This window comes from Trichoderma citrinoviride (assembly GCF_003025115.1).
Source record: "Trichoderma citrinoviride strain TUCIM 6016 unplaced genomic scaffold BBK36scaffold_8, whole genome shotgun sequence".
Classification (NCBI taxonomy): domain Eukaryota; kingdom Fungi; phylum Ascomycota; class Sordariomycetes; order Hypocreales; family Hypocreaceae; genus Trichoderma; species Trichoderma citrinoviride.
The window spans coordinates 1,568,398-1,595,987 of NW_020194716.1; the positions used below are offsets into that span (position 1 = coordinate 1,568,398).

The 27,590-nt window shown below is 55.2% G+C and overlaps 8 protein-coding genes across 8 annotated transcripts; 2 read left to right on the forward strand and 6 right to left on the reverse strand.

The window, feature by feature from the left end:
• Positions 1 to 735: 735 nt before the first annotated feature.
• Positions 736 to 2,748, reverse strand: BBK36DRAFT_1169683 (hypothetical protein; the record flags this gene model as incomplete). Its single annotated transcript, XM_024895349.1, has 3 exons — positions 736 to 2,191; positions 2,333 to 2,594; positions 2,742 to 2,748. The coding sequence occupies 3 exons, from the start codon at positions 2,746 to 2,748 to the stop codon at positions 736 to 738; spliced, it is 1,725 nt and encodes a 574-aa protein (XP_024749327.1).
• A 2,390-nt stretch (positions 2,749 to 5,138) lies between these two features.
• Positions 5,139 to 6,823, forward strand: BBK36DRAFT_1120433 (general substrate transporter; the record flags this gene model as incomplete). Its single annotated transcript, XM_024890696.1, has 2 exons — positions 5,139 to 5,338; positions 5,443 to 6,823. 2 exons carry the CDS (start codon positions 5,139 to 5,141, stop codon positions 6,821 to 6,823), a joined length of 1,581 nt encoding a protein of 526 aa, XP_024749328.1.
• Positions 6,824 to 7,315: 492 nt separating this feature from the next.
• BBK36DRAFT_1120079 (general substrate transporter) lies at positions 7,316 to 9,118 on the reverse strand (the record flags this gene model as incomplete). Its single annotated transcript, XM_024890656.1, has 3 exons — positions 7,316 to 8,418; positions 8,478 to 8,900; positions 9,052 to 9,118. 3 exons carry the CDS (start codon positions 9,116 to 9,118, stop codon positions 7,316 to 7,318), a joined length of 1,593 nt encoding a protein of 530 aa, XP_024749329.1.
• A 3,796-nt stretch (positions 9,119 to 12,914) lies between these two features.
• BBK36DRAFT_1120253 (hypothetical protein) lies at positions 12,915 to 15,327 on the reverse strand (the record flags this gene model as incomplete). The annotated part of the gene is made up of 7 exons (XM_024890678.1): positions 12,915 to 13,246; positions 13,318 to 13,609; positions 13,700 to 14,007; positions 14,092 to 14,568; positions 14,646 to 14,727; positions 14,792 to 15,200; positions 15,281 to 15,327. 7 exons carry the CDS (start codon positions 15,325 to 15,327, stop codon positions 12,915 to 12,917), a joined length of 1,947 nt encoding a protein of 648 aa, XP_024749330.1.
• Positions 15,328 to 17,123: 1,796 nt separating this feature from the next.
• BBK36DRAFT_1135627 (hypothetical protein) lies at positions 17,124 to 18,265 on the reverse strand. Its single transcript, XM_024892703.1, is given in 6 exon segments — positions 17,124 to 17,289; positions 17,346 to 17,418; positions 17,466 to 17,467; positions 17,487 to 17,728; positions 17,787 to 17,819; positions 17,885 to 18,265. The coding sequence occupies 6 exon segments, from the start codon at positions 18,259 to 18,261 to the stop codon at positions 17,174 to 17,176; spliced, it is 843 nt and encodes a 280-aa protein (XP_024749331.1). The 5' UTR covers positions 18,262 to 18,265; the 3' UTR covers positions 17,124 to 17,173.
• A 2,972-nt stretch (positions 18,266 to 21,237) lies between these two features.
• On the reverse strand, positions 21,238 to 22,373 carry BBK36DRAFT_1121211 (lactate dehydrogenase-like protein; the record flags this gene model as incomplete). The annotated part of the gene is made up of 2 exons (XM_024890800.1): positions 21,238 to 22,124; positions 22,181 to 22,373. The coding sequence occupies 2 exons, from the start codon at positions 22,371 to 22,373 to the stop codon at positions 21,238 to 21,240; spliced, it is 1,080 nt and encodes a 359-aa protein (XP_024749332.1).
• Positions 22,374 to 23,709: 1,336 nt separating this feature from the next.
• Positions 23,710 to 24,624, reverse strand: BBK36DRAFT_1169689 (NAD(P)-binding protein; the record flags this gene model as incomplete). Its single annotated transcript, XM_024895350.1, has 3 exons — positions 23,710 to 23,790; positions 23,853 to 24,263; positions 24,328 to 24,624. 3 exons carry the CDS (start codon positions 24,622 to 24,624, stop codon positions 23,710 to 23,712), a joined length of 789 nt encoding a protein of 262 aa, XP_024749333.1.
• Positions 24,625 to 25,438: 814 nt separating this feature from the next.
• Positions 25,439 to 26,948, forward strand: BBK36DRAFT_1135628 (rab-type ras small GTPase). The gene is made up of 5 exons (XM_024892704.1): positions 25,439 to 25,512; positions 25,592 to 25,656; positions 25,734 to 25,863; positions 25,945 to 26,762; positions 26,841 to 26,948. The coding sequence occupies exons 1-4, from the start codon at positions 25,450 to 25,452 to the stop codon at positions 26,689 to 26,691; spliced, it is 1,005 nt and encodes a 334-aa protein (XP_024749334.1). The 5' UTR covers positions 25,439 to 25,449; the 3' UTR covers positions 26,692 to 26,762; positions 26,841 to 26,948.
• The last annotated feature ends 642 nt before the right edge of the window (positions 26,949 to 27,590 follow it).

Below are 27,590 nucleotides of genomic sequence, written 5' to 3' on the forward strand. Positions count from 1 at the left end.
GCTATGTGTGCCGCATGTCGAAAGACCAATCTAGATGAAGTATCCAGCCGAAACTGCAGTGAGGAGAATGTCCATGTGACGCCGATATCGACCCCGTCTTCTCATCTCGCCGACGGGCAGCGGATTCTCCGAGAGCTCAGGTGAGGTCATCGTGGCCAAAGACGCCCACGGCCATTGCCTAGGGATCGGTCGAAGTGCATCGAGAGGACTCGTGTTGGTCACTAGCGTCGAGCTGACTGAGGCGACACTCCCCGACGCGGCACCTCACCGCATCATCGTCCGGTCTTTTACGTGTACGGGGTTTTGCAGCCCGTGGGACAAATACTCCGTCCACGAGTATGAAATAGTAGTGTTACTTCGTACAAGAGTCGACAAAGGGCGCCGCCCAAGAAACGGGTTAAACGCTTCGTATCCGAGAATCCTTGATTCTAGCTCTCTCTCACGCGCTAGTATGCATGATCATGCTCGCTTCAAGCATCTGAAGCGAAAACCATGTGTTCAAGACGCACTGCAACTGTGGCATGTGCTGGTAGTCATATGACTCACCGACCTTGGAAAAGAAGGAGGTGAAAAAGCGAAGAGAAGGTAGAGACAGAAAAACACCTGGGGGCCTTATCCAGGCAGATGATGGAAATGGTTGGTATTAGAAAGAAGATATAGGCAAAAACAAAGAGTAGAGAAAGAAAAGACGTGCTAATACAGATTGGGAGAAGATCTAGGTATTGCCTTGTTTCATCATTCGTGCCGAGTGAGTGCGAGCTCTCGCTCTAGTGTTGATCTCCAGTGTATCAAGTCTCTGTCCTCATCCTCCCAATAGGCCAGCATGCCAACCGTTTTGTAGACAGAATCCTCCCAGTCGGTAGGCATCGCACATCCGGCTCGGGCGGCCGCTACTAGAACCAACGAGCTCCGTGTGCAGGCCCGTATCATGAACATGCTCCCATGGTGTCGATGATGAAAGCCTGGCTTGTTGACGTGTACCTGATGCATGTGCGTCTCCAACCCCCGTCTGGCAAACTCTGCCACGGCAGGCTTGACGGGCCTCCTTGCGGCGTGAGCGCTGATGCTGGCCATGACAAAAGGCCAGTATATCTGCTCAAAAAGGTTGATCATCCGGCCTCGGAGGACTGACCGACATATGCCGTCCTCCTCTACGGGAGTATGGATGGACAGATCAGCAGGCAGGCTATCCGACCACTCGCGGATCTGAGCCTCGTACTCGGGCATCATATCCAGCAGCGCGTCGAGCAGCACAGCGTCAGAGGGGTAGCGCTGACGGAGATCCAGAGCCTCTCTGGAAAGGCGACTAGTGAGACGGCGGAGCGAAATCTCGGCCAAGTAGAACAGCCAAGCGGCGCGAGCCCGCTGGGTCTCAGAGTCAGGCCCGTCTGGAGACTCGGCTGGGGCAACCGGAGGTGCGGGGAAGAAGGGCGGATATAAGGTGCTCCCAGAGTGCAGGATGTCGAAGTCAGGAAGGTCCAGCTCCTGTCGTAACTCTCGTTCCGACTTCCACGCGGACCAATACACGGCCTGCTCTTGGGTATCTTGGCGGCCCATTTCCATCGATTCCAGCGAGGCGTTGAGGTTCTGGGCCCGAGCTAAGAAGGGAAAGTGCTGGCATGCCGCCAGGGCCTGAGAGAAGAAGCGCCATGCGTAGACGGGCTGGAAGACCATCATCAGGTAGACGCCCGAAAGGAACAGACATTGAGCGCCGACGATATCCGAGCGCACAAGCAATATGCCAATGCGCTTTTGGGCGGCCTGGAAGAAGATTTGAGAGTCGTTGTAGGTCTGCGTGCCCAGCTTGGTCTCGCCGCTGGGGCCAAAGGGTGTGGCAATGCAGCCCAGAGCGCATATGATAAGCGCCAGGCATGAGGCAGGAGACCAGTCTATGCCGTCAAGAAAGGCGTTGATGACCATGCGGCGGGCCAAGACTTCGTCGAGGATTGGGTTCTTGCAATGAATATGCAGAAAGAAGTTGTCCAGCAGTCTGTATATGCGGTGGGAATCCATGTCGATAAGGCCGGCCAACGAGGCCGAGCCGGAGGGAGGGGTTGAGATGGCGTCGGGAGGGGCGCGGTACGAGGCTGGCGAATGGTGGTGGCTGCCGGAATTCTGGAAGACCGGCCACTGCAGGATGTGATCCACCCGCTGAGGTAGAATACTGATGTCCAAATTGTCGTCTGGGTGCCTGCGGCCCGACACGCTGCTGACACTGGGGCTCTGGCCGTGGATTCCGCCGCCGATGCTGTCAAAGGCCCTGGACCGCGAGAGTGGGGGCAGCCGCTGGTGGCTGGAGAAGGCTGAGGCTGGAGCCGGAGCGAGAGCCGACGCTGGCGGCGCGACAGCCTCGGGGCCGGGCAAGGGGACGGCATGCCGCAGCAGACGCTCCAGCTCGTCGATACGATCGAGGATCTTCAGGCTGGCGGGGTCGAAGCTGGACAGATCCACCGGGGACTGGATGCACGTGGCGCCGACGCTGACGCAGTAGCTACATGCTGGCTTCTTGTTGTCGCACTTTGTCTTGCGGGCTCTGCAGACCTGGCAGGCCGTGTTGGCCCGTTTCCTCGGATAGAAGGCGGTGCCGCGGGCTGCTGGGCGCTTCCCGGGGCGGCGGTTGACGCCGGCTGCGTCCGCTGGCGATTGGGGGCCGTTTGCGTTGGCGTCGGCGTCGACATCTAGGTCATCGACATCCGGGCTGAGACCTAGGGCTAGAGAAGACGTATCGTGGGGATGATGACGGGCCATGGCGTTGGTGATACCAGCTCCTGCAGCTGCACCTGCACCAGGGCCAGCCACGCCGCTGCCATTGATGGAGAAGCTGGCTGTGGAATGGGAACCAGGACCAGTCCCCGAGCCGGAAGCAGAGCCAGAGATTGAGCCCGAGCCAGGCCCAGAGGCGCTTGTATATGCGAGTGCCGTTGCGAGAAAGGGGAGCGGCTCCTGTCGCTGCGTACTCGCTGAGGCTGCAGCCGGGCCAGGGGCTGGAGCGTGAGGCGGCGGCATGGCGGGCGGTGGCGGCACGCACCAGGGCCGCAAAGGGCCACTGCAGGTCGGCGACGAGGACTCGTAGGGCGACAGCCAGACGCCAGAGAGTCGCGATACCGCGGTGCAGCTGCGGCTGGGGGCGAGGGGAGGAGATTTGGTCGGGGAGTCTCGGTGGTGAGTTGGGACGAGATGCTGGCAAGGCGATCGATGCTACCGGCTGTCAGGTGGCTCCTTGTCCTTTATGATGTGGGCGGCCGGCGTAGATTAGCCGCCCAACGGTCTGGGGATGCCCTAAAGCTGGCTAGCGGCACGGCAGGGCTCTGCAGGCTTCGCGGGCTTCTGGTGGGCGGTGGCAGCCCGGCGCGGCCATCTGCAGGGCATGGGCCGAGAGGGAGGGGCGAGTCCGGGGCAGGTCTGGGGGCTCTTGGGAGCCATCTGGGGCGCTCTGGGGCGATGGTGGTGGCCTGGCTGCGGATTCTGAGGGCTGCGCATTTGAGGCGCTATTCCTGGGCCGATGGATATTCAACCGAAAGGCGCACCGGCTGCTCGCGAGACAATGCGTCGACTTCGGAGTAGCGCCGGGCCAAACAGCGACGAGCGTCGGCCGCTTTGTTGTTTTGTCGATGGTGGCGGCGACACGTAGTTAGGCCGTGGCTGGTTGGTCGGTTCATGCTGTCTGTGGGTAGTATTACAAGTATGAAGCAGATGGAAGAGACATGGAGAGACGGGAGATGCAGGTGGATGCCATGGATGCCATGTGCCTCCGTCTCGGCAGGGGGCAGAATTTTCATCCTCCGTCTCTCTTCCCCCCTGGCGATTCGTTTCCCCGCCCCGGCTTTTTGTACAGTAGTTGTACTGCTGCACCCCAATCCCGATTCGCCTCCTATAATTCTTCAATCACCACCTTGGCATCTCTTTCCAGTCCCTTGCATAAGGTCACGAATACGTGTATGTATGTGTGATGACTCTGCAATTACTATCCTCGCCGTCTTTTGCCGGGCTTGTCGTCCTCGATACCAGACTAATAGTTCATTCTCCCTGATTGCAGTGCCACCGTGTCATCCCGCCGCCGTCCAGCCCGGGATGCTACCGCCACCCTGCTTGTATTCTGTCGATGCATCCCCAAATCTCCCGACGGGCGCACAGGCTCGGCTTCGGCAGATCCGCTCGACTCACGGGATGCTGTCCCTCATACACGAAAGGAGCGCGCAAAGAGGCATTTCATACAAGGACTGGGTAACACCGCAGAGTCATCGGTCACCACGCCGGGCTTCCTCTGGGAGAACAAGCGACATTGTCTGTGTGTGTCGAGACACATCCAAACCTCCCACCGAGGCACAGCTTCAAGCGTTCCATCAAGAGTCCCCGCACCGGCAGCACTTATAATATTTCTCTTACGACCAGCATCCACTACCGGGTGTTGCTAGTGCTGGCTATAACTGCTGCTAGCCGCAAACTCCTGGCTCTACCCCACGACGGGAGACGCAGCGTGACACGCCGCCGTCAAGGGGAAGCAGCCAATCGCGTCTTACACGCTGCGCCATCAACACGCCTCTCCCTCTGCTGAACAGAGCTCGAGCATGCACACATCGACACATCTCGAGTGCCACGCCTGCCGGGGAGCGTCGCCCTCCACTTGTCGTGTCCAGGACAACTCCGGATTTTTGAACCTCTGCTCGTCCTCCCCCATCTTTTGCTCCCCTGCACCCACGCCTACCCCAGACTTCTCCAGGCTGCAAACCCCATTCGACGCTCCTCCTGCTAGACCGACCAGGTCCTAGACCTTCTGACTAGTCACTGCTTCTTCTTTAGCCGCTGCCAATCACGGAATCGGTCCGAACTCTCCACCGGCACCTTGTTGCATTTTGCAAAACAGGATGCATCAACACCATGGACCGAGACTTGGGATCCATGCACGATGGCAATACTCTGTAGCAATTGATTCGCGCCATGTCCTGCCAAGTATATGAAGCTCGGGCCGCCTCTGTTCTATCGATTGTCTCACGTTCCTACTACGCTGTCAGCAGCCCTTCCATAGTCTCGCAGTGTCCTTGATCCAAAGGCACCTGCTGGTGGTTGCTAAGGAGTTAAGAAAGAATTTCTCAAGTGACGGTGGTGAACATATAGACAGTTTGAACCGCATCGCCACCATGGGCTCTTCCGACGACGAAAAACGCGCCGGCATCCCGCTGGAAACGCACATTTCCGCCATCGACGATGCCAATCCCAAGGACGACACCGTGCGGGTCGACATCCAGCATGAGCATGAGCTGACCGTCAAGGAAGTCTTCATCAAGCACCCTGCCCTCGTCTTTTGGGCCTTTTACTGGGCCATGTCTGGAGTTGGCTGGTGAGTCTCATGCTTTTACTCTCGATGCTCAATCTCCATCATCCATTCCTCGTCCTGCTTTCATCAAGTGATCAATGGCTGACCGTCTCTGTGCTCTTCTTCAGGGGCTTCGACGCTCAGGTCAACGGAGGCATGCTCTCTGTTCTGTCGTTCCGCCGTGACTTTGGCTACTGGTACGATACCGAAGATGACTATGTCATCCCCGCCGACTGGCTCAGCGCCTTCAACACCATCAGCGGCGTCGGCCAGTTCTTTGGCGGCTTCGCCTGCTCCTGGGTCGCCGATCGCTGGGGCCGCAAGTTGGCGCTGCTGGCCGGCATTGCCCTCGTCACCGGCGGCATCTTTGGCGAGATGTTCTCGACCATCAGGCCCGCCTTCCTCATTTCCAAGCTCATCCTCGGCTTCGGCCTGGGTTTCTACCTGACATTGTCGCCGCTCGCCGCCTCTGAGTGCGCGCCTGTTGCCTTCCGAGGTATCGCTACTGCGGGCGTCCAGTTCGGTATCGGCTCCGGCCAGCTGCTGTCCAACGCCGTCATCAAGGGCTTCGGCGGTTGGAGCGACCGTTGGGCCTACCGCGCTCCGTTTGCCATCCAGCTCTTCTTCTGCTTCTTCCTCATCGTTCTGCTCCCCTTCTGCCCCGAGACACCGTGGTACCTCGCTCGCGCCGGCAAGCGTGAGCAGGCCCTCAAGTCTCTGCGCAGTCTCTACGGGTCCGACGTCGACATCAACGCGAAGCTTGCCACGCTCGAGGCCACGATTGCCGAAGAGGAGGCCTCCACCTCGGAACAGGGCTCCTTCATCCAGTGCTTCAAGGGCACCAACCTGGTGCGTACCATGATCAGCATGGGCGTCTTCGTGTGCCAGCACTTCACGGGCATCATCTTCGTCATGGGCTTTTCCACCTATTTCTTCCAGCTCGCCGGCCTGCCCACCGAGAAGACGTTTGATCTCGGCATCGGCGTCAGCGCCTGCGGCCTGGGCGGCAACATCCTCAGCTGGGTCATCATGAACTCGTTCGGCCGCCGCCGCATCTTCGTGACGTGCATGTGCATCCTGACGGCCATCCTCTTCCTCATCGGCATCATGGACGTGGTGCCCACGGGCGCCGCCAAGTGGGTGCAGGCCTCGCTCACCGTCGTCTACGCCTTCTTCTACTACGTCGGCCTGGGCGCCATGGCCTTTGCCATCCTGGGCGAGGCGAGCAGCACCTCGCTGCGCGCGCCGACCATTGCCCTGGCCACGGCCACGCAGGCCATCATGGGCATCATCTTCAACTTCGCCATCCCCTACATGGTCAACCCCGACGAAGCCAACCTCCGGGGCAAGGTGGGCTTCATCTTTGGCGGCCTCGCCCTCATCGCCACCGCCTGGAGCTGGTTCTTCGTGCCCGAGCTCAAGGGCCGCACCTTTGACGAGATTGACCGCATGTTCCAGGCAAAGGTGCCGCCCCGGAAGATGGGCTCCTACCAGCTGCCTTCTTACTAATGTATGATGATTTTTTTTTTTTCTCTTTGTTTTGTCTCTGAAGCGGAGGAACATCTTCAAGCTGGATTTTGGGACATGCGAACTGTGTATTTTATAGGTAGCCATGATTGATGAAATTTGATTGAAACGCGGGGTCTCCTTGCCTTAACTTACCTATAACTCTCCATGCGTGTGCCTTTGCATTCTTGATTTACCGCATCCTTATTGTGATATTGTGTAAGAAGCCAATGCGAGATTGTTCCTGTTCAGTCAAGGATCAAATCATTTATCTTGATTGTTCTCCTGCAAGTGAATATCTTTCCAAAAGTCCACCGAAAACCAACGCCATACAAACTAATACAATCTGATAAGGTATATACTACCACGCCCGCTCTGCTATATATATAAAAAAAGGGAAGCCAAGAAAGTCGTGGCAAAATAAGGGAATAAAAAGAACCAATTAAATGATATATACATTAGTATTACATGCCAAAACAAGGACGATTAAAGGAATCAAGGATCCTTCATCTTGGGCTTCACCTGAACCGTCTCGGAGCTCGTCCCCGGATCTTCAGACGGCGACCTCTGCAGCGAGTCCCCGTCGGCGTCATCATCGCGGCGGGGGGGCAGAGCGCCCAGCTTGGCCCTCCAGCCCATGTACCAAGGCCCTGCGAAGAGCTCGGCCATGCGCTCCATCGGGACGCCCTTTGTCTCGGGCGCCCAGAGGCCGAGGACGACGAGGCCGACGAAGCAGACGCACGCCCAAAAGACGTACGCGCCCCAGACGTCGAGGCTCTCGAACATGGATGGCGTGGCGCGCACGACGGCGAACTGGAAGAACCAGTGCACCGTCATGTTGAACGCGTAGCAGACGCCCCTGATGCGCGTGGGCAAAATCTCCGTGCCGTAGAGGTACTGGATCGTGCAGAGCCCGATGGACCAGCCAACGGCGTAGATGAAGACGGACGCAATGGCGGCATCAGAGGCGGGCTTGTTGTGAGAGTCCATCCACAGGCCCATGTACACGGCCATGTAGACGTGGGTGATGCCCTGGATGAACAGGCCAGTCATGAAGCAGACGCGCCTCCCAATGATGTCAATGAGCCCCCACGTGAATATCATGGTGAAGACGAGCTTGAGCGCCCCGTAAGCGCCCGAGTTGATCAGGGAGATGTTGTCACTGTGGACGCCGGCGAACCGAAAAATGGTGGGGATATAGTAGGTGATGCCGTTGCCGCCCGTCCACTGGGCAACTGTCTGCATCGCAAAGCCCAGCAGAAAGCGTTTGCGATAGCTGGGGACGGTGGCAACCTCTTTGATGATCATCCACGTCGTGGTGCCAGAGAGGCTTTGCTTCACTTCTCGCACTTGGTCGACAATCTCGGTATACTCCCCTGTGAGGGCAGTGTCGTTGGGAGGCGACCCCCGCAGCCTGGATAGCACCAGCAGAGCCTCCTCGCTGCGGCCTTTGGAAGCAAGCCATCGGGGCGTGTCTTTGAGGAAAAGGGATAAGAACAAGGCAATGCCTCCAGAAATTATAGGCACACACAGCACAACGCGGTACTGCGCCCTAGACGGGGGTAGGGAGTTCCTGGCGCCATAGCTGATGAAGAATCCTGTAATACGTCGATGTTAGACACACACAGACGAGTTGAGGGTGATGTGAGTGACTAACCAAACATGAGAAAAGACAGCAGAAACACCATGTACACGGACACCACCATCCCGCGGGACTTTGACCGAGCAATTTCTGTGAGGTAAACGGGTGCTACAACGGTGAGACCGCCAGCGCCCAGACCAGACAACAGCCGCGAGAAGAGCAACAAGCCCAGTATCCCCGACGCAAACGTAGTGATGAAGAAGCCGGCCATCCACGTGGCCATAAAGGCCTGCCACGTTCGCAGGCGCCCAACTCTATCTGTGACAAGGAGGGCAAGGATGGCGCCAAACGCTGCGCCGAGGACATTGAAGGACGTGATGTTGGCTTTCAACTGGACAAGATCATGCTTGGTGCCCGTCCACTGTCTGTCCAAGAGGCCGTAGTCGTGTAGGAAGGATGGCATATCCGCCACGGCAGCAAACCCGCCTTCATCGTAACCTAAGCAGCATGTCAGCTTTCGTCCCTTTCTTGCTCCTCCGTTGCGGGCGTGTGGAAAGGGGGCTGGACGATGGACATCGACCAAAAGATGAGCCCGAGTAGAGCCGCCCGGCGTCGTTGCTCTCTCCAACGGAATTTTCCTTTGCCTCACCTTTTGGAACAGACCCGCTGGCAATAACTAAGACAGTGAGGACGAAGAAGAGGTTGGGCCCAGCCATGATCGGCCGGCCTTGTTTCCTGCGATCGTTCCGGCGACCCTTCTGCAGATCTGACTCGTCGCCCTTTGACTCCTCCCCCGCAGGGTCTCGAAGCTGGGCTAGTCCGCTTGTTGACGGAACGTTGGAATCGAACCGCCTTGCCGCCTCTTTCCCCCCTCCTCGATCCTGCGCTCTCAATGGCCGTCTGGCAGCGGCTATGGCGAACCAACCAACGCTGCCATCCAATACTGCGCGCCGCAGCACTCGCGATACCCCAATAGTCAGCAGATCGGATCGAATGCCGGCACTTGGGAGCAGACGCCGCTAAACGCGTGGGATCAAGGCTGGGCAGCCCCAGTGATCGTTCCTCGGTTGGACCCTCTTGTCTCGGCCTCCGTCGTTGAATTAGGCTCGGGCCTCAGCTCCTCTCTTCGTAATGCAATCTCTCGGGCAAGGTCCCAGATCGGAAGGCGTCAGGGGGTTCAATGAGTCGCGCACGATCGTCTCCCGGATGGTCGTCGCGGATTCTGGCTGAGCTCCGGCCTCCGAGAACTTGGGCGAGTGACGAGACGAGACACACACACACACGCATCTGTCGCGATAGAAGGGGAAATGGAAGGGTTCGGCCACGCCCCAGCCCAGCCAGAGGCAACCTCTAGTGCTGCTGGGATATTACTGGCAAGCAGCTCTTCCCAACGCGGCCTCGTCTCTCTTGCCGTGCCAGGCAGATGGCAAATGGCGACCCCGCTCCCATCTGCTAGGCGGCAGCCCATGCACTGCTCGCGGACGAGGTAGAGGCTACCAGATGGCTGAGCTCGCACGTGGTGCGGTGGTAGGTAATCAGTACTGTTAGTGGTTTAGCCGACATTCAGCCTTCTATTGCCATTTGCCTGCCCTTGGCCCAATCGAGGACCTGTGCCGTGCCTGATGCCTGAGGCCAACTAGGTAGCTGGATAAGGTAATTGCAGGTCAAAAGGGGAGAGATTGCGTGAAGCAGCGAGGAGAGACAAGAACACACACAAACACCACAAAGAAGAGACTTGAAGCCCAGAAAAACATCGCCAACCGCGATTCGTGGTGTTGCGCAGTCGCCGGGACGCACGAACCCGCGGCGCCCCCCCTTGCATCAAAGAGGGAGCATTATATGGATCCTCACGGGTTCATGCTGTGCTTCTGTCATTCGTACATACATATACATGCTACTACGCGCGTTGCAGGTGCTCCGTAAGGTAGATTAATAAGTAACAAGTCAAGAGCTCCGTCCTGTGTGGGGTCTAGAACCAGCATCGGCCAACTTCCGATCCGAGAACGCCCAACAAAGCTCTTTTTCTTTTCTTCCTTTGTTCCCTCTCCTCGGCTCTCCAGTTGAGAGTCCCCACAGCAAGCTTGTGCGTGTACGGTATCAATGGCCGGTATTACTGGTGGAGTTTTGGTTGGGTGAGGCTCCATTGCGGAAGAATCCAATAAATCAGGTCGATCACTTTCTGATTTTCTGCGCTTTCTTCACGCTAATCTGCGGCTACAAGCCAAATGAACCAACAGCACCCCCCCAGGCGGACGGACCAATGCGGCTGCTCCCGTCGACCCCCCCTATTTCCGGTTTGCGTAAGTGTCGCGCCCGGGAACAAGCCCTGATGAGCCGGAACAGAAAAGACTGGTAAAAGGCAATCGGCATCATGTACTCGTATGAGAGCTGTGTGTTAGGTAGGTATATATGTGCGAGTGCATACAGTACATCCATGCCATGATTCGAGTAGAGTAGACGCCGCCATGAATCCAGTTTTGTCGTGGATATTGACCCTTATTCTGCGGGGCAGAAGCTCCTCCCCGGGGGGGTCAGCCAGCCGGCCTTTCTTTCTCGATTGTCAAGTTCGTGCATATTCATGATCCCTCACTCACTCACTCATTCACTCCCTCAATCCTTCGTCCAACTGGCTTGAGTAAGAACTTGGGCGGAGCTTGCATAAGCCTGGCGTGAAGGGGGGGTGGTGGTGTTCCCTCCTCCAGGTGCTGCGATGCGTGTACTACAAGTCCAATGCTAACTCGGGCTCAGATGTTTCCATGGTTTACAGCTCTACTGCCCATACTCGGAAGAGCACTCTTTCTTCATCATCTTGTACTGGAGAGTAAGGTGAACGGGTTTGCGTGACCGAACAAGCTCACGAGGTGGTGCTTCATGTTGTTAGTCCAAGTCGAAAGAGATGCTTGTATTACCCCATCTTGCACGAACTACGATGTACTATCTCTAGCACTACTACCGTCAGCACTCGTCATCGATGACAGTCTTCAGGGGTGGGTTGGTGGGTATAGTAACCCGACCCAAAGCTCTCCCTTGCGTCTTGCTCCATTCTCCTCCATAGTTACTAGGGGTTATTATATCCGAACCTCTCCACTGGAAAGGCAACCCGACACGCAGGTAGGAACATGGAACATTGATTGCTCACGGGGCTTGTCATGTCACAAACCGTCAACTCATCGCCAAGAGAGGAGTGCTTCTACAGAAGCTTATGATCTCTAGGTATGTACTTCGTATGACAATGTCTTGTTTCCCCCCTCCCCCTCTCAGTCCGTCCCTCCCTAACTACACGGAATAATTCCACGAATAGCATCCGAATGGTTGCAAGCTTGGGCTACAGTCGGCTAGCTGCTGTCGTTGGTCGCATCACCAGGTATCCGTTCACTCGGGCGATCCTTAGGATCCTTCAACTGAGCCAGAGTGACCAGTCAACAGCAGGCGTTCTTCTTCTCACCCTCAGAAGACCATTGGTGCTCTCTTCATCCTGGCGTGTTGTCGAGTGAGAAGTGACTATCGAATCACGTCTTGTTCCAGAGTCGAGCCTGGTAGATCGGCTGAGGCATGGTACATGTACACATCTTGAACTCATCATATTGACAAGCATCAGTCCCAATGAATCCAGAGTTGAGAACGGCACACATCTCATAGCCGCCCAAACAGTCTCAATACTCTGCCGTTCCCAGCACAAGAGCATTCACTTGTCCCCTTCCACAAAGACGTAATGGTATACACCCCATCATACGTGAAGCACCGGTACTGCCCCAAATCCCAACCAGTAGATCGATGCAAGGACTGAATCTCTCCCTGTTCCAAGGCAAACCCCGCAATCAAATCATCAAGTCTACAAAAGAGTACCACCATTCCCACGCTATTTTGACGCTTTCCAGGAGGAAGCCGAGAGCCGGGCGATGAGCGATGGGGCTTCTGGATCAAACAGATCATATTCGGCCAACTTCCGCCCCAGCGTTTCTCACCCTTTTCGCGCTACAGCTACATGATGCTAGTAGTATTAGTACCCAAGCTCACGCACCTACAGTGACATGTTGCTTCTCCCTTCCTTGTCAACCGGATCGACTCCATCCGGATCATCGCCGAGCCTTTCCCGGATGACGCCCCGCCATATCCCGATCTAACCACTGATCATCATGCCTAAAAACGTGTATAAAAAGGCCCTCCCCTGACCGATCCAGGTGTACTTTGACAATCTTTTTCTCTCCCTGTATTGGACTTCTGTTGGTATGCGATCTCACTGCTTCCACATTGAACAGCCTGGATAATGAATCAAGAAACAAAAGAAACAACGTTTTGGCATTCGTGATATCATATCTTACCATTGCAATCCAATCCCTCATCAATACACCATTTCGACGTTCGAACCGAGCCTAACCAAAACCGCTTCGCGAAGTAGATCCACGGATTTCCAACGACAAGTCATACTGGATATCCGCCTGGCCGGCCTGGCTCAGGGTCTATTTGAGCTACGGATAACGCTTTGAACGTTTGAAGCGCTCAATATATACACTAGAAAGGATTCTGATTGTCCACATTGGGAAGGGCCCCGACTCGGACACTGAGTGGCTCCAAGGACGACATGGCCTCGAAGATGCCTGGATCCATGGCCATTGCATGGGTGCCATAGCTGTGAGTTGAAGGAACCTGGAATAGTGGATGAGCAGCCTGGGGCTGCGATGGTGACGACGCGTCGACGGGTACATCGACAGCCTGATACCCTGGGGCCACCAGAGGAAACTCGGTGACGGGGATCGGGGGTGGCTGCTGTTGCTGCGGCACGTCCAACGAGATGCCGACGGCTGAGAGCTCCCTATTCAATGCGTTTATGGCGCTCCCGATGACTACAAAGCGTCAGCATGGAGCTGAGCGACAAGCGGAAACGAAGAAAAGCTGCGCCTGATTCTTGACTTACCGGGACTAAAAGTCTTGACTTGCTTCAAAGCCTGCATACAATAGTTGAGCCGCCCTAGGGCTTGTCCATCATCCGGGGCAGCCTGGACCTGGAGCAGGAATATCGACGAAGCGATGTACACGCTGTACGCCAGTGACAGCACGCAGTAGTTCATGGTAAAGGTTCGGCAGAAGAGATCAAAAATGGCGATGATGGCAGTGGCGGATGACACGCACTCGACGAGGTAGCGTTGGTTCGACGCAACGTCGTCCTCCAATCTTCTCCGGGTGAGCATTGGACGGTACAGTAGCACCTTGAAGGTGTGATAGAGGCAGCTGTTGGGCCGGTTAGCGGGTCACGGAGGCCGGCACTTGGGACGGCAAGGGACTTACTTGGTCGTGACGATGTGAGATGGTGGGGCCAGGCTGGGCAAGGCCATGGGCTCGAGCTTCAGATACGGGGCCAGCTCATCCCACCATTGCTGGAGAGCCGGCTCCTGGGTCGCCAGGCACTCGAGCACCTCGGACTCGGTATTCTGCATGAGAGGATCGTACATGTGAATCAAGATTTCGTTAAATATGACTGACAGCCGGCACATGCTCAGGAAGCAAGAGGCCGAATGAGCGGTAGCAGGTGGATACTTCCAAGGGGCGGTTTGGAGTGGAGGCGCCCCAAAGGGAACCCACAGCTCGTTTTCAGCAGAGTCGTCGACTAACAACAAGTAACAGCAGTCAGCATCAACGGTGACGACAGTCGTGAGTGTGGGCAACGACGAGGAGACATTATCAGGCTTACACATGATCTGAGGGGGAGACACCGTTGTGTGCTTGAGTGATGGCGATCGACCAAGATACAGACTGATGATTTTGTCCCAGAAATAACACGACCAAAAGACTCGATGTCGGATTTCCACGTCCTCGTCAGTGAAGTGGACCGAGCTGATATATCGATCCCCGTCCACGCATATTCCCAAGTGGTCTATCAGCCGGAACGCCAGGCCACTGTACGTCCAGGCTTGGGTCGTGTTCCCAAGGCTGCATTCCTGTGCGCTCAAGAGCAGTAATGTTTGAACCGTCGGGATCGTGCATACTCCCCTGCTGAGCTCGTCGAAAAGCATACTGCGTGCGTGCTCGCCAAAGACGGCGCCTCCGTCGTACGACTCATCGAGAATCTGTTTCGTCTTGGGATCGCTCTTTGCCCAGCGTATTGAGTGAGAGAGAACAGCGTTGAGCAGTGTATGTGAGTAATACGGACCCATGGACTGCATATCGCCTACAGAATTCGTAAATAATGGGGAATAGAGAGGTGGAGAGGGGGGAGAGCCATGGCAAGCTACAAGGGCTTCGTACGAGTAAATGCTGGTCGGTAGATGAAGTTGAAGAGGGGTTGTATCCAACACCAATGGACATTAAGAAGCGTCTGAAATGGTTCCTGCGAGAGAGTAAAGCATGAGAGTTGAGCTTTCAAGCAACCAACACCACATCGGGACACGTACGGGGACCCCAGATGACTCTTCCAAGATGCGCTGCTGCCATGCGTTCGAAACGAGGCGCTCCCTCCGCTGACTTTCGAGGTCAGTTGCGGTAGCGTGCATGTCGGCAGTTACGGCCGCAGAGCTACGATCACTGGGAAGATTAAAGAAGCTTGTGGTTCCATGATAGGTGACGCCGCCCTTTTCGTCTATCTTGAGACCGCGGAAGCTCCGGGCTATGCTGTCGTCAATCTGCTGCCGGTTGTCTTGCTGAGCGCCCCCTAAGGTTGTAGGGCTTGGATGACTCGACGCAGGAGACTTGCTGCCGGTGGCTGCGGGTGGTGGTGGCGTTGCAGCCGTGACCTTTGCGAGCTGCTCCTCCAGCTCCTTGATGCGATCCTCCAGCCGCTGCGTGTAGGACAGCGTCGGGTTCCTGCAGATGGGTGTCAGCCACGACGATCAAAAGCCACCAGGCAGATGTAGATAAGCCTGAAGGGGGATCTGAAGTCACACAGTTTGTAGACGCAATCGTCGTTGCGAGCAGCGCAGCGCTGGCACATGGGCTGCTCTCCGCCGCACTTGACCTAAAGCCACCAGCAGAGTCAGCTCCGTCTCGTCTCGTCTCGTCTCTCCTCTCTTGGTCTTCGTCCTCTCCAGCAGAAGCCAGAGACATGCCAATGGCACAATTTCTAAGCAGCGAGGCTCACCTTGCGGCGGCGACATGGTTCGCAGGAAAACGCGCTCTTCTTGGTCGCCTTTGCTGTCGACATGTCGGGCTCTCTGACGACTGAGAAAAAAGAGACCTGGACAAGTGCTCAGGGCCGCACGAAAAGAAACATTGGAGCCCCGGGCCAGAACCTATGGCTATGCCGATGCCTGTCCCTGCTGCTGTGCCTGTACCTGTGCCTGTACCTGTGCCCGTGCATGTGTGTCGCTTGTGCCGTGCTTGTGCGTGTGCTTGGCCGGCTGTCAGTCCAGTTCAGGTTCGGGGTCTAGTCCCAGCAAGAGACGGAACAGACAGAGACTGGCTGGACTGCACCGAAAAAGCACTGCCCCGCGTCTCATGCAATTGGGTCCCCGCTCCCTGTCCGTTCCCACGCCCTGCAAATAAGAAGCAAGCCCCAGCTAACTGCCTCACAGCTGGATGTATATCTGATTGGCGTACGTCAACGAGTGGTCGGCGAGCGAGACTGGCTCAATAGGCGAAACTGCTGCGCGTCCCTGATTTAGACGCTAGAATGCTTGAGATCGGGACGTGGTGATGCGAGTAAGACGGATGTCGGTGGATTGAAGTCTGAAGTCGTAGAAGCAAAAGGACATCATTTGGTAGTGCTGATCAGGTGACTCAGCCAGTTGACACTGGTCTCCGTCATGGAAGGTACGAGGCAGCTGCAGCAGAAGGTGCGGATTACTAGGAAGGAGCAAGGCGAACGGTTGCGAGACCGAACATACCAGTTGAGGTACCGGCACAGCTACACCCGGGCATATTACGTTGTCCGAGATACGGCACGTATAATGAGCACCATTACAATATGGGATGCCGGTGAGTCTCCCAATGACGACTTCTTTTCAACGTAAGGTAGGGCGCTGTCGAGCTTCTGACCTACTTGCCTGATGAGTAATCACGAATGCCCCTCCGTGTCTCGACGGCCTTCGCCGACCAGCTGCAGCCCAGTTCCGAATGCGAACAAAAGTCCTCGGCGACTCCGTCTGGATGGGGGAAACGCATTAATAACCGCAATAAAGACTTTGAGGAGGTGGCTGACTTTGAGTCTTTTTCTGTTCACTCCGTAGATCTGCGCGGAATAATATAACGGGGAGCTCCGTTGGCGCATAAATGGTGGATGGCAAGTGAGGTTGAAGGAACGAATTACTGCGAGACTTGGGGAGCGCTACGATCAAGTTATTTCAACGCTTATGCAGGATGAGGTTGCTGATCTATCTCAATATAACAGACTCCATTGTCTAATTTGACGATTGAACATGACATGCTATTTGAATACCTGCCTGTGTTGGAGCAGTAAGTGCAGTACATGTACAAAGTACGCCGGAGTGGTCGCCGGGCCCCGGGCCGGCTGTGGGGCCCTTCAACGGTCTCTACGGCCGATATCCCTACAGTACGGATGTCTCAAATAATCACAACCATTGATCCTGAACTGAGACAACCGGGGTTTAGAAGCTGGTGACCAGCGACTGTGACTTAGAAAGGATTCATTGACGTTCATGATTGATCCATTGACACGGTCAAAGTCAAGATCGCCCAAATCTCAGTCACATGCACACGTCACACCGAAGCAACAAGCACCCGTGAATCAAGTTGAACTTGAAATATCCTTCTATATCAATTGCGCTGACATATCTAGACTGTCATTTGCTACATGCATATACATAAATGGTATCAAATCTCTATTGTTGGCAGAGGGAGGCGTGAACAGAAGCAGGGTAGGACGAAGCGTCGCCCCAGTCGTAGCTGGCGATCTGCTGGCCGAGGGGAGTGGAGAGGTCGGCACGGAGGTAGTCGGCTACGTTCCCATTAGCAGAGTTCATGATGTGACATTCTGGGTGGGCGTTGACTTACAGGCGACGGGGAAGTACCACCAGTCCTGGCTTCGGAAGGCGTTGTCGTCGAGCTGAGAAAGAGGGTCGTTCCAACCCTAGGGAGAGAATCAGAAGGGGTTCAAACGCTTGCTCACAACTGGCATCATTTCTTCTAGACTTACAGTGTTGCGATCGTCGAAGTTGGCGTGCTTGCTCCAAGCAACGTAGACCTTGGGGTGGTCAAGGTTCGTGCGTCCGTTGTCACCGCCGCGCTGCAGGCTGGCGTCCTCGGTGTTGAAGGTGTTCTGGATGTCGGTCCAGTTCAGGCGGTCGTAGCCGGAGTGCTGGGACAGGAGGATCTGGCCGGGGACCCAGTTGCTGTCGGAGCCCTTGGACCACTCGACGATGACACGCTCCCAGTCGCTTTGTGGGTGTCAGTAAGTTGAGCTACCCGCAGTCTTTTGAGCTGGAGGGTACTTACTAAGGGTGGCCGAGGATGCCCTCAGGTTCAGAGCTGAAACGGAATTGGTCAGTATCGTGGACCTTCCACACAAAGATTCCGACAAGACCAAAACTCACCCGTCCTTCTCGTAGAACAGAGAGTACTGAATTCGGATGGTGGTGTCCGTGCACTTCTCGTAGCTGTAGTAGGTAGGGAACGACGGCGCAACGTTGGTGATGGGAACGCCGGGGGTGCGGCAGTTGCAGCCCATGTCGGGATAGGCGCAGAGGGCAGCAGAGGGCGTCTGGCCGCCGTTGGTGGTGGCAAAGGTAGGGATGCACGGAGGCTGGTTCATGGCCTGGCCGAAGAACCACATGGGCTGGGCCTTCATGGCGAGCTCGACGCCTCCGGCATTGAGCAGGTTGGTCATGTCCGAGTCGGAGACGGGGGTGACGGCGGAGGCCAGCGAGGCCAGGCCGGTGCCGGCGACGAGGGCCTTGAGCGAGGACTTCATCTTGCTTTTCCCTTTGGCTGGATCAGATACCGTGAGATCTGGAAGGAATTGGGAGTTGTTGCTTGGGCTGGAGCGACAGTCCGAAAGAGATCGACGGAGTAGGGGGGGAATGTCAGCTGTGTTATATACTGCCATTTGCTACGACTACCTACCACGTCTCTGTCCCCATAGGCTTTCCAGATCCTTGCAACTCATTGCAAAAGCCAAGAGGCTCGTGATGGAGCCATCGGGTCCCAGCCCGTGTCTCGTCACTACCACTTGCACATTCCAGCGTCGACCTGCCTATTCCATTCAGCGAAGTGCTTCTTGACACCTCACTAATCGGCCGGGGACCAATCGGCCAGACCCTCCCCTGGTGTAGCCTTGTCTGCTCGGCCGAGTAATTAGTTATTTTGTAGCCTCTTTTGGGCTTGATCGACCGAACAATGGAAAGACAACTTTTTTGTGGATTTCTCTCGTTTAGCCAGCGGCGCTTGTGAGAAGAGGTTGATACAATACGGCAGGTCTTTGAGGGTGTGCGAGGGCGTCGCGGCTGATACTGAGTCGAGTGCTCACACAGAGTCACATTAGGCCGTCACATCATTCATGCAAGGCCACGCATAGCCCCTGGCTAGATCGATGGGGCGGTTCAGGTCTTTTTTTTTTTTTTTCTTACTTCTGGGTCAAGAGCAAAACCAGGTGCCCTTTTGGGGATGGAGGTGGAAACTCGCGGGGAGGTGGAGAGAGATTGGGCGGGACGAGACGGTCAAAACGTCCACGGGCGGGATTGTTCAGCATCTACGGACACTTTCACGGGTATCTGAGGACTCGAGAGTTGTCGTAGTTATGCTTCTGTTTAAGTCTGTGTGTGCGTTTGGGAATTCGTCCTGGGGTGTTAAGATGCTTACACTGTGTGACCTTTTGTGGAGGTATAATTTGCAGCCTTCAATGATCAGTGAAGGTAAGACCATAAATTACTGGTAAGAAAGAACATAGGATCAAATAGGTCACCAAGATGATCAACCGGCTTCTGGCTATGGCCATGGCAAAGGGATGTGAATGTACCTTACATGCATTTCGGCACTCTGTTACCGCTGGTGGTTGGTATGCCGGGATGAGTGGCCGACTGGAGGGCTCATATGCGCTTCCGTCCACTTGATCCAGAAACGGTACGACTAGACGCTGTGAGACCTCGAAATGTACATACGTCAGGTTGGTTTGGCGGCTGTCGCCGAGTGATCAGCGATGCACGCGTTCTGATCTCGAGCTGACACGAATGTTCCGGCTGACCGACATCACGTCCGCCTATGAGACCACCGTGAGGGCGCGACGCTTGGCTCGTTTCCTATCCCTCGCAGTGACAACTTGATGTATCTACTACTCCGCAAATAACTTTCAATTCCTGGCTCAAGGGCCACAGATCGTCACTAGAACGAGCTTGGCAAAGAAGGTGAAGAAGAGGGGAAGAAGACAAACCAAACTCGACAAGGTGCATTGCTAGTCCCCGGAAGCGGAAGGCCGGCAGTGCCCATCTTGGAAGTACGGCCGATGAGCCAGGGCACGACAGTGCAGTAGCACAGATGTCGCCGTGGATGAAGGTGCGGACTGCATACCTGTATAGTCACAGTAGCTTCGGTGTCGAAACCGTTCAAGAAGGCTTTTAAAGATGCAGCTATTCAACCCTCGTGGCCTCGCCATAGGACACCAGCGCCCCCCCGGCAAGAGGGCCGAACAAGGCCTTGGAGCGGTGGTTTCCGCATCCTCGGCAGTGCGTAAGTGAGCGCTTGCAACTAAAGCGCGCCCAGGTGCCGGATTGAGAGCACTGGATTGGCCATGATGGTCCTCGAAAATTCCTTGATGTTGACCGGTGGCATGAGTTGAAGCTCACAGGATGGACCGCCATTTGGGGGACAATGTTGGAATACCTACTGGCTCTGATAATGAGTGATCCATGGATGAGATCCACAAAGATGAGCAGGCATGCCGTTCTAGGGCTTGTTGAAGCAAGTAACAAGTGTCAACGTCACATACGATGACATTTTTCATCCTCTGTTTTCTTTCCAGGCTTCACCGTTGTTACATCCCTCTCTATCTGTTACAGAGCAATATGTATCTTGGAGGGAGCACCAAAAAGTACGGGCATTTTTCTACCGAGTGCAACGTGCCTCATACGTGGCACATGGTAATTTCGGGCGCTCGTGCATCGTTTCACATGCCATCTTAACACGAAATGATCCAAATCCTGGAATACCATTGCATTCTTTTCTTCGTTTATAATTTCTCCGAGGACTTGTTCTTGTGGCCGGGACTTGTTTGAAGGTCTTGATAGGACTTGGACTCCATCTGGGGTCATGATACCGAGTGCAGACAGGCAGCACCTCATCGGTGCATTGCTGAATCGTACATTCGTAAGGCTATACTTACTATGTATGAAGACGTGGACTATACTGATGGAAGTTTGTAATAACCTACGTAGCCAGTACCTGGGTAGTTCATCGACCTGGGCCGGAGACTTGATGGTGCCGCAGGTACGGGATAATCGTCTCTATTTGCAGGTGAAACCGGAGTGACATATGCTGCCTGCGTACGTCATGTCATGTCATGCCGTTCATGCTTATGATAAGGCTCCTACATTAAGCTTGAGACAAATGAATCAGATGAGACACGGCCAGAAGAGTTACATGTCTTGGGTATTTCACCATGATGGGTACAAGATATATTGGGTTAAGGTGCTTCAAGTGTCTTGGATAAGCGACACTGCATCTCATGTCAGTACCGGTCATCTTTGACTTACACGTGTTCAGACACAGCTGGACATGAGAACCCTATACATGTGTAACCACAGATGGTATCAAAACAGTCTCACTTGTCACCTACTCGTACTTTTCCGGATCTTCTGCTTCATTCATGGATACATGTCTGCTCTCATCGTTGGTTCAAGGAAACCCTCCGTCTTCCTCAGCCTCATACCAGTGGTACTTGCAAGGGACATTGCCCTCATGCAAGCCGAATTTTCAGAGGCTTCCCTGCAATCCACGCCTCCACATCATTCGCCGCCTGCTCATAGAAACCATTAATGGCCGCCTCCTCGACATACCCCGTATGCGGCGTCACCAGCAAATGGCTACGACCATCCTTGCCCCAGCCGTCACTCCTCCACTCGCTATCCCGAGGAAGCGGCTCCTGCCAGAAGACATCCAGCGCGGCACCCCGGATCTTGCCGGCCTTGAGAGTGTCGAGCAGGTCTTGTTCGACGACGAGCGGGCCTCTGGACGTGTTGACGAAGAAGGCTGACGGCTTCATTAGATCCAAGTCCTTCGATGTGATGAAGCCCCGGGTGCGGTCCGAGAGCACGACGTGTAAACTGACGACGTCGGCGGTCTTGAACAGCTCCTCCCGGCTAACGGCCCTGAACGTCTTTTCTCCTTCAGAGTTTGCGACGGGTAACTTGAAGTGTGCCGCTTGCTCATCGGCAACTTCTTGCGTCAGGTTCTGGCTCCAGGCAATGACCTTCATGCCGAAAGCAACGTGGAGAATCCGGGCCGCGGCACCTCCCAGGCGACCGAGCCCGATGATGCCCAGCGTCTTTCCGGACACGGAGGTGCAGAGGTTGGCTTGCCAGAGGCCGGCTTTCAAGCCCGCGTCGTCGGCTGCAATGTTGCGCGCGAGAGCCATGATCATGGTCACAATGTGCTCGACTGTGCTCTCGACGTTGTTCTCGCCGGCGGGATGGACGTGGATTGCTGTGGCGACGGGGATGCCCCGCGCCTTGAAGGCGTCGAGATCCAGGGACAGGTTGCGGCGACCTTGTGTCAAGAGAAGCTGTAAGTTGGGCAGCCGATTGACCAGCTCTGCAGGGAACGGTGTCCTCTCTCGTACGGTATCTGAGGCGATCATCATCAGTGACCAGTGATCTTTCTGTCAGGATTCGAATACATACTGATGATGTTGAATGGCTCGAGTCTCTTGACCAAGGCATCTTTGACTGATTGCGGGGTGTCTGGACCATTGTATGGCGGCAGGGTGTCTGGGAAATAAGCGATCTCGTGGTCGTCTTTGAATCTTGCAAAGTGCTTCTCGGACACCCTTTGGTAGTCGTCCAGGATGGCGATCTTGAGTCGTTTGGCAGCCATTTTCAATGATCTTTGCGTGAGTTTCTCAACATTCTTGAGACACGATGTAGGTTTGCGAGATTATGAATGCGATTGCGACATCGCCCAGGCTGTTGGTGGAGCAGACCATTGCATCCTTACATCTTCTATGTAGGCTCACTGTGTGTGTATGCACTCTTCCGGTCTGTAAGCGTTATATCCGCGTACAGTTACCGTAGCGAATCGATACTGTCTCATGCACTCCGCATCTGATATTACGGCTTCTTTGACGGCAAATGCAGTCCACGACTGTTTGCGACAATTTGAGTCGCTTATCAGCATCATGCTTTGAACGCGGCGAGAAGCATCCAGGCGATCAGCGGGATGCTAAAGAAATACGCCCACGAGTACCAAATACTGGCGACAGTGTTCGCCAGCACATAACGAAACCTAGAGGGCGGCAAGGGAGCCAAGACGGCCAACCTGTGAAAGCCGGGTGAGAAGATGCGTGTCATATGAGGGAGGAGGTTCCTTTGTCGAGCATAGCGATGCATCTTCCAGAAGGCTAGGTCCAGGAGATAGAGCTCCAGAAAGAGCATCTTTGCGGCCAGCCAGACGTATCGGACTACAATCAGAGCCTGAATTGCTAGACGACACCATGTTGGCCTCTGGCGTAGGGGATAGTACTCTTGCTGCAGACGGGTGAGTATTCTGTCGTGGGCTTCCTTTGGTGTCATGGCAGCGCATATTCGGGCGTGTTGAAAGGCAAGGCTGAGAAGGATGTGCCATCGTATGGAATTCCATGAGGCGCAATCGTAGAACTTAGCAGTTGTCGTGGCTGCAAGCCAGTGACTGATGCTTTGGAGATGTCCCATGAGATTGAAGGCCCCGGGCGTCTCAAGGTGAGGACTGACTATGGTGCCTTCCATTGGGAGATGAGCTGTAGAAACTGGGGGGAATGGAAAAGGCATCCGTATCGCGTACTCGAGGATAATGAAGGCAGAGACGCAAGTTTGTTTAGTGAGATTGAGGGCTGAGTGAGCGGGCAAGTGGATAGAGAGATGAAAGTGAGATGGAGTGAATGAAGGTGACGTATTTTGATGCTTCACATCTGGTGTTGCCCTGTGTAAATCATGGTGGGGCGAGTCCAACACCTGCACTTGCCTTTCGAGCTTGGAATGAGACTGTAAATGATGGACATGTGCTTCTTTTACAGCTGCATTCATTTTAAACGGAGATGAGCAGGTAGAGCAGCAGTGATGAGTTGAAGGGACACGAATTGCTCTGATACTATACAAATGGAGACAGTATATAGGGTACATGTACACGTAATAGTCTCGCCGCGTCTCATAGAGATAAACCAACACAAACAGGCGGCTTAGATCTTGGCCAACCTCGATCCTCCATCCAGTCGGATGACAGCCCCGTTCAGCATGGGGTTCTCGATGATGTGCTTGACCTACACGGAAGCAGGTTAATCTCGGCAACATCCAAGCAGGTGTCTGTCAAGTATGAACTCACCAGCATGGAAAACTCGGGCGGATTGCCTGCTCTGTTCGGAAACAAAAACGTCTGCGAGATGCTCTTCCACGACTTCTCGCTCATCACCGATGACATGCCCGTCACAAACAGGTTGGGAGCAATGGCAACGACGCGGATGCCGTACCGAGCCAGGTCGCGGGCCATGGGCAGGGCCATTGACGCGACAGCTCCCTTGCTCGCCCCGTAGACGACCTGGCCGTACTGGCCGTCAAAGGCGCTCGAGCTGCTGACCAGAATCACGACGCCGCGCTCTCCGTCCGGGCCCTCGGGCTCGACCTTGGCGAGATGCACTGCGGATTGCCGGATGAGGTCGATTGTGCCTCTGATATTGACGCCCAGGACGAAATCGACGTCGTCTAGATTGACAGTCTTGCCCTTGCTATTAAGTATCTGCATCTCTACTTAGAATCCAAAGAAGCAATCGATCTAGTAGTATCGACACATGGTGGCCTACCGCTGCTGGGAGATTGACGCCCGCTGCCGGAATCACGCCGCCAAGGGGCTTCCCCGTCTTGCTCGCCCAGTCCACCGCGCCCTGGACGGCCTTTGCGATGCTCTCCGTGTCCAGGACGTTGCAGTGGAAGAACTTTGCTGCTGGGCCGAGTTCCTTTTCGACGGCTTGGCCGGCTTCCGGGTCGGAGATGTCGAGGACCGCGACGTGGCCGCCGGCTTGGATGAGTTCAAGGGCGGAGCCTTTGCCGAGCCCGGACGCGCCACCGGAGATGATGAATGTGCGATTTTGGATCTTCATGGCTTGATGTGAGTGTTTATTGAAGGGAGAACTTGTAAATTGGAGGCAATTTCTGCTAGTGAGAGCTCGTGTAAGATGGTGATGCTGTGTAATACCATCTTGGCAAGTTGTGGTCAGCCATAAGTGGCGGTCATTGCAGCAGCACGCTGTGCCGAGGCTCGAAGCTCCAGCTTCCACCATCAACTGCAGGTGGTTGCTCAGCACTAGAAGCTGCCGTTTATCACCATCAAGTCTTATGGCTACAAAATTATATCAAATTCTCGGAAGATCTTCAGAAACTCATGTGATTCTCCTCCACAATCTCCCCATTTTCCCTCTCTCCAACCTCTTTTATCAGCATCAACAGTCATGCAGCAACACCACATGACAGCTCTTTTGGTGGATTCGACGTCTCCATTCATGCCCAGCCGGTCGCTTAGTCATTGGGCCGCGCTCAGCGAGCTGTTCCAGCCCAGTGGGGGTCTTCGCGCCTACAGGGGCCCGTTACAGTGGCCATACAGCTACTAGGTAAGAGAGTCCCACTGGAGCCTTGGACCTCAGGTGAGGTGAAGACAATCGGGGGCCCGTGCGCCGAGTGAACCAGTGACACCATCCCTGCATTCCAGGCCGCTTTTGGCGACCAGAAGCGACATCACACATCCAATCCAGATTCTCTGCCGCCAACGACATCCGTTTTCTCTCTTATCTGTGTGTTTCACTCTGACGACAAGCCGGCGCTCTCGGGATTTTGCTTTCGCATCTTCGACTCGACCAGCGACGACGTACGACTTATTTCCTTGCGCTTTTCTTCGATAATCTCCTTCCCCGACGACTCTGCGCCCCATGATGCGACCGAGGCGGTCGTCTGGGGCGAGCGAATCCAGCGCTGGAACAGCTCGCCCCGAGCAGGTGAGCGAAGCTCGAGACGAAAGCTAGATACGCGATGACACGGCGAGGGACATGTACTGAGACGGCGGTGGAATGTTAGGAGCTCGGCAGCATGTACGACTACCTGGCCAAGATCATACTGCTGGGACCCAGCGGCTCGGGCAAGTAAGTGCCGCTACTTCGGAGTCTCTTGCGATGGGCATCACGGACGGCTAACAAGGCGGTTCCCTGTCTGCGCACAGGTCGTGTCTGCTTCACCGGTTTGTGAAGAACGAGTGGAGGGTGCTGTCGTCCCAGACCATCGGCGTCGAGTTCGCAACCAAGATCATCAAGGTCGGGAGCGGGGCGCGGCGAAAGCGGATAAAACTCCAAGTATAACCGACACTCTCATCATCTCTTCTACCTACTACAGGGGTCACGGTGTGCTGATACAGATGTTTTCCTCATTGGCAGCTATGGGATACAGCAGGCACCGAGCGGTTTCGATCCGTCTCGAGATCGTACTATCGCGGAGCGGCGGGAGCAATCCTGGTCTACGACATCTCATCGCACATGTCCTTTCGAGGTCTGCAGCCGTTTCTGAACGATGCGCGGGCGCTGGCGTCTCCTCATCTGAGCGTCCTGCTGGTGGGCAACAAGCTGGACCTGGCTTCTGAGAACCTTATCGATACAAGTTTGCCTCCCCCGACTCCCAGCAGCGTGGGCTCAGCGGCGACGGTGACGGCAGGCGGCAATGGCGGTGTTCCATCTTCGTACAGAGACCACGCCAACTCGATCGGAGCGGGCACGCAGCAGAGAGCTACCGAGGCACCAGAGGGGCGCGAGATCTCGTCCGCCGAGGCGACTCGATGGGCGAGCACTGTGGGCATTCCGGTCGTGACAGAAGCGAGCGCATTGAATGGCGAAGGCGTGGATGAGATCTTTCACCGATTGGCGAGAATGATCCTGACCAAGATTGAGTTGGGCGAGATCGACCCGGACGACCCCATGAGCGGCATCCAATACGGAGACGGCGGCGGATGGAACACGGCCAGTGATGGAGGCAGCATCAAGAGCTCCGTCACCGGAGGCACGCTGGATGAGGGCCTGAGCGGCCCACGGAGGCGCAGACGAGGCAAACGAAACCAGAACTGGAACCTGCGGGAGTGGGAAGAGGTCTTTACGCTCAGCAGCCGTCGGAGGGGGCGAGGATGTTGCTGATGACGACAGCCGGAGCTGTATCGAACGACATTTGCTGTTATGTTCACTCTCCTTGCGTTAGCCCTTGTTTTGATGCCACGAGCTCAGCCAAGTTCAGTTTCTTTTGCGCGCATGACAAAATGGTGGAAGAGTGGAAGTACTATCAAGTTATACTGAGCCTATTCTGGTTTGTTGGTTTCCTTCGTTAATGCAGAAACGAGCTTTGAGAGGGTAATGGCAGCAAGCAAACTTGGCGTTTGGGAGTGTTATAGAAGTTTTGAAGCAGGCCCTTGGATGGATTCGTTCTGACCTGTTCTTCTCGTCGAGCTCTTTTTTTCTTTAATTGATGAGTATTATGAAGTATCCATCTCCTGGCGAATATTTGATGTAGCCCCATTCTGCTTCCTCCTGTCTTAGTCAAAGTATTTGATGCTCGCACAAGGTATCGTTGGGCATCATCGTGCCACGCCCACTGAAGTCACTCTGCATCTCCATCATGCCAGATGCGGCACAGCGTCGATTTCTTCGTTTCTCCGCACGCTTTTGATTTGTCGCAACGTGCGTCAAGCAACTTACGGTACATCAGGATAAATTGCCTGCAGCAGTTCGCAGCTTTACTCGGCTCTTCGCATCAATTCTCGGGCATTTCTCTGCCTGTCGCTTTCTTATCGCTGCTTAAAGGGAAATGCTGGTCCTCCAAGATTCCCCCGCCTTCCCGCTTTTGAACGCGGAGGTGCTCCTTCCGTCATGCCATTTCCATAAGCTTCAAGACTTCAGGTATAAGTACTTGAGACAGTAACTGACTGACTGCTTCTATAATTTACACAATCTCTTGTTCTCTTCCTCTTTTAAAGCTCCTTTTGTCCTCTTCTTCTTCCCTCTCCATATCAAGAGTGTGACTCTTTCGCCAAGCGGGAGAT

Bases quoted from the DNA above. Each gene is read 5' to 3' on its own strand.
- BBK36DRAFT_1135628 (XM_024892704.1), top strand. From the start codon at position 25,450: ATGCGACCGAGGCGGTCGTCTGGGGCGAGCGAATCCAGCGCTGGAACA. The intron at 25,513-25,591 runs GTGAGCGAAGCT...GTGGAATGTTAG, and splicing joins GAACAGCTCGCCCCGAGCAG to GAGCTCGGCAGCATGTACGA. The intron at 25,864-25,944 runs GTATAACCGACA...CCTCATTGGCAG, and splicing joins GAAAGCGGATAAAACTCCAA to CTATGGGATACAGCAGGCAC.
- BBK36DRAFT_1135627 (XM_024892703.1), bottom strand. From the start codon at position 18,261: ATGAAGTCCTCGCTCAAGGCCCTCGTCGCCGGCACCGGCCTGGCCTCG. The intron at 17,729-17,786 runs GTAAGTACCCTC...ACACCCACAAAG, and splicing joins GGCATCCTCGGCCACCCTTA to CGACTGGGAGCGTGTCATCG. The intron at 17,290-17,345 runs GTAAGTCAACGC...ATGGGAACGTAG, and splicing joins GTGGTACTTCCCCGTCGCCT to CCGACTACCTCCGTGCCGAC.